This window comes from Triticum aestivum, unplaced genomic scaffold (genome assembly GCF_018294505.1).
Source record: "Triticum aestivum cultivar Chinese Spring unplaced genomic scaffold, IWGSC CS RefSeq v2.1 scaffold156666, whole genome shotgun sequence".
In the NCBI taxonomy this organism is placed as follows: Eukaryota; Viridiplantae; Streptophyta; class Magnoliopsida; order Poales; family Poaceae; genus Triticum; species Triticum aestivum.
In genome coordinates, this window is record NW_025267263.1 from 1 (window position 1) to 1,483 (window position 1,483).

General features: G+C 51.4%; 1 protein-coding gene across 1 annotated transcript; it reads right to left on the bottom strand.

Annotated features, from left to right (window-relative positions):
• Positions 1–7: 7 nt before the first annotated feature.
• LOC123178028 (fruit bromelain-like) lies at positions 8–593 on the bottom strand (the record flags this gene model as incomplete). Its single annotated transcript, XM_044591375.1, has 2 exons — positions 125–593; positions 8–48 (listed from the first exon to the last, which is right to left on the bottom strand). Coding segments are annotated over exons 1-2 (510 nt in total), but the record flags the coding sequence as incomplete, so codon positions are not given.
• Positions 594–1,483: the final 890 nt, after the last annotated feature.

The window sequence follows — 1,483 nt, forward strand, 5'->3', positions numbered from 1 at the left end:
GTACGAGCCCCTCGGTCGCCGCCACCGCCGCGAACGCCCAGCAACTCCCTACACAGACGCAACGTTGTTTTTACGTACGTGTCAACATTTATTCATTTGCCAACTTTGGCCTGCAGATCCTTACCACATGGGGCTTGGTTCTTGACTTGGGTGACGGCGCCCTGGGCCCTCCAGTCCAAGCTGTCCGGCGTGGACTGGAACTGAGCCTTGGACATGTTCACCGCGGCCACCGGCGTGTCCTCGGGACGGAGCCCGCCCGGCTGGTGACGGTACCCGAGGTGCTTCTCCACGAACTCTTCGTTGGTGAGGTCGGAGAACTGGTTGAGCCCGAGGGTGTACGTCCGGTTGCCCGCCCGGTTGACAGCGTCTACGTGGCGCGCGTTGGCCGCGAACACCTCCTGCCGGTGCAATTTCTCGGCAGCGTCCGTGTACGCGCGCCCGTACTTGGCCATCCACCGCTCGTGCCGGGCGGCCAGCGCGTCCCCTCGCGCTGCGGCAGCGCCGACAAAGGCAGTAGCGGCCACGAGCACGAGCAGAAGCGCAAGCACCGTGCCGTCGAGGCGGCGAGAGCTGTTACTGTGAATCGGCGCCATTTTTCTAGCTAGCTAGCTAGTTTGCTTGCTTCTTCTGGCAATGCAATGGTTTACGAGCGAGCTACTTAAGCACGTAGCAACCATGCTGCCCGCGCTTCTATTTATACGCGCGCGCATGGCGAGCAAGACGGGCATACGAGCGGATTCCATACTTTTCGTCGATGGATCCGCGCGCGTTCATACGCGGTAGTCGTACGTACGTATTGACTGGGAGTCCATGGATGTTTGTATCCGACGACGGTGCTTGTTCTCCTCTCTGCGTATCTTCTTCTTCTTCTTCTTCTTCTCCAAAAAAAAAATTCTTGTTTCCCCGATGGTGAGGCAAAGTGCGCTGTCCACATGCATATACCGTCGCACACGCTTAGAGCTGGAGTAGTACGCTGCTGCCTGATCGAAATTGGCCGGATCAGCGTGCAGTACTCTCCCATATATAGTTTGGCCGATGTATTACAAGTTTGGCTTACATTTTCATAGGAGAACGACAAAACGCATGACTTCTCATTCTATCAAAAAATCGTGGTAGATACATCAAATGTATTAGTATAAGGGTGTGTCTAGGTCTCAGTCGACTGAGACTTAACCAAGTCTCACTCAAGTGATATAGTATATGAGAAGAAAAAGAAAAAACTGAAAGAAAATTTTTGTACGAATCTTAATGCAAGATCAATGGAATATAACATCGACCGAGACATAACGAAGTCTAAGTCGACTGAGACCTAGCAAAACTGTTAGTATAAAGCAAGAAAATGTGCACGGCTAATTTTTCTTTCTTCCAAAAATGATCAGATCTATTATAAAAGTTCACCGGAAGTACAAAAAATCTCAAACATAATAAAAATTCACTTCTGATTTGGTACACTCCCGCTAAACGCAAGGACGGCTCAAATTAG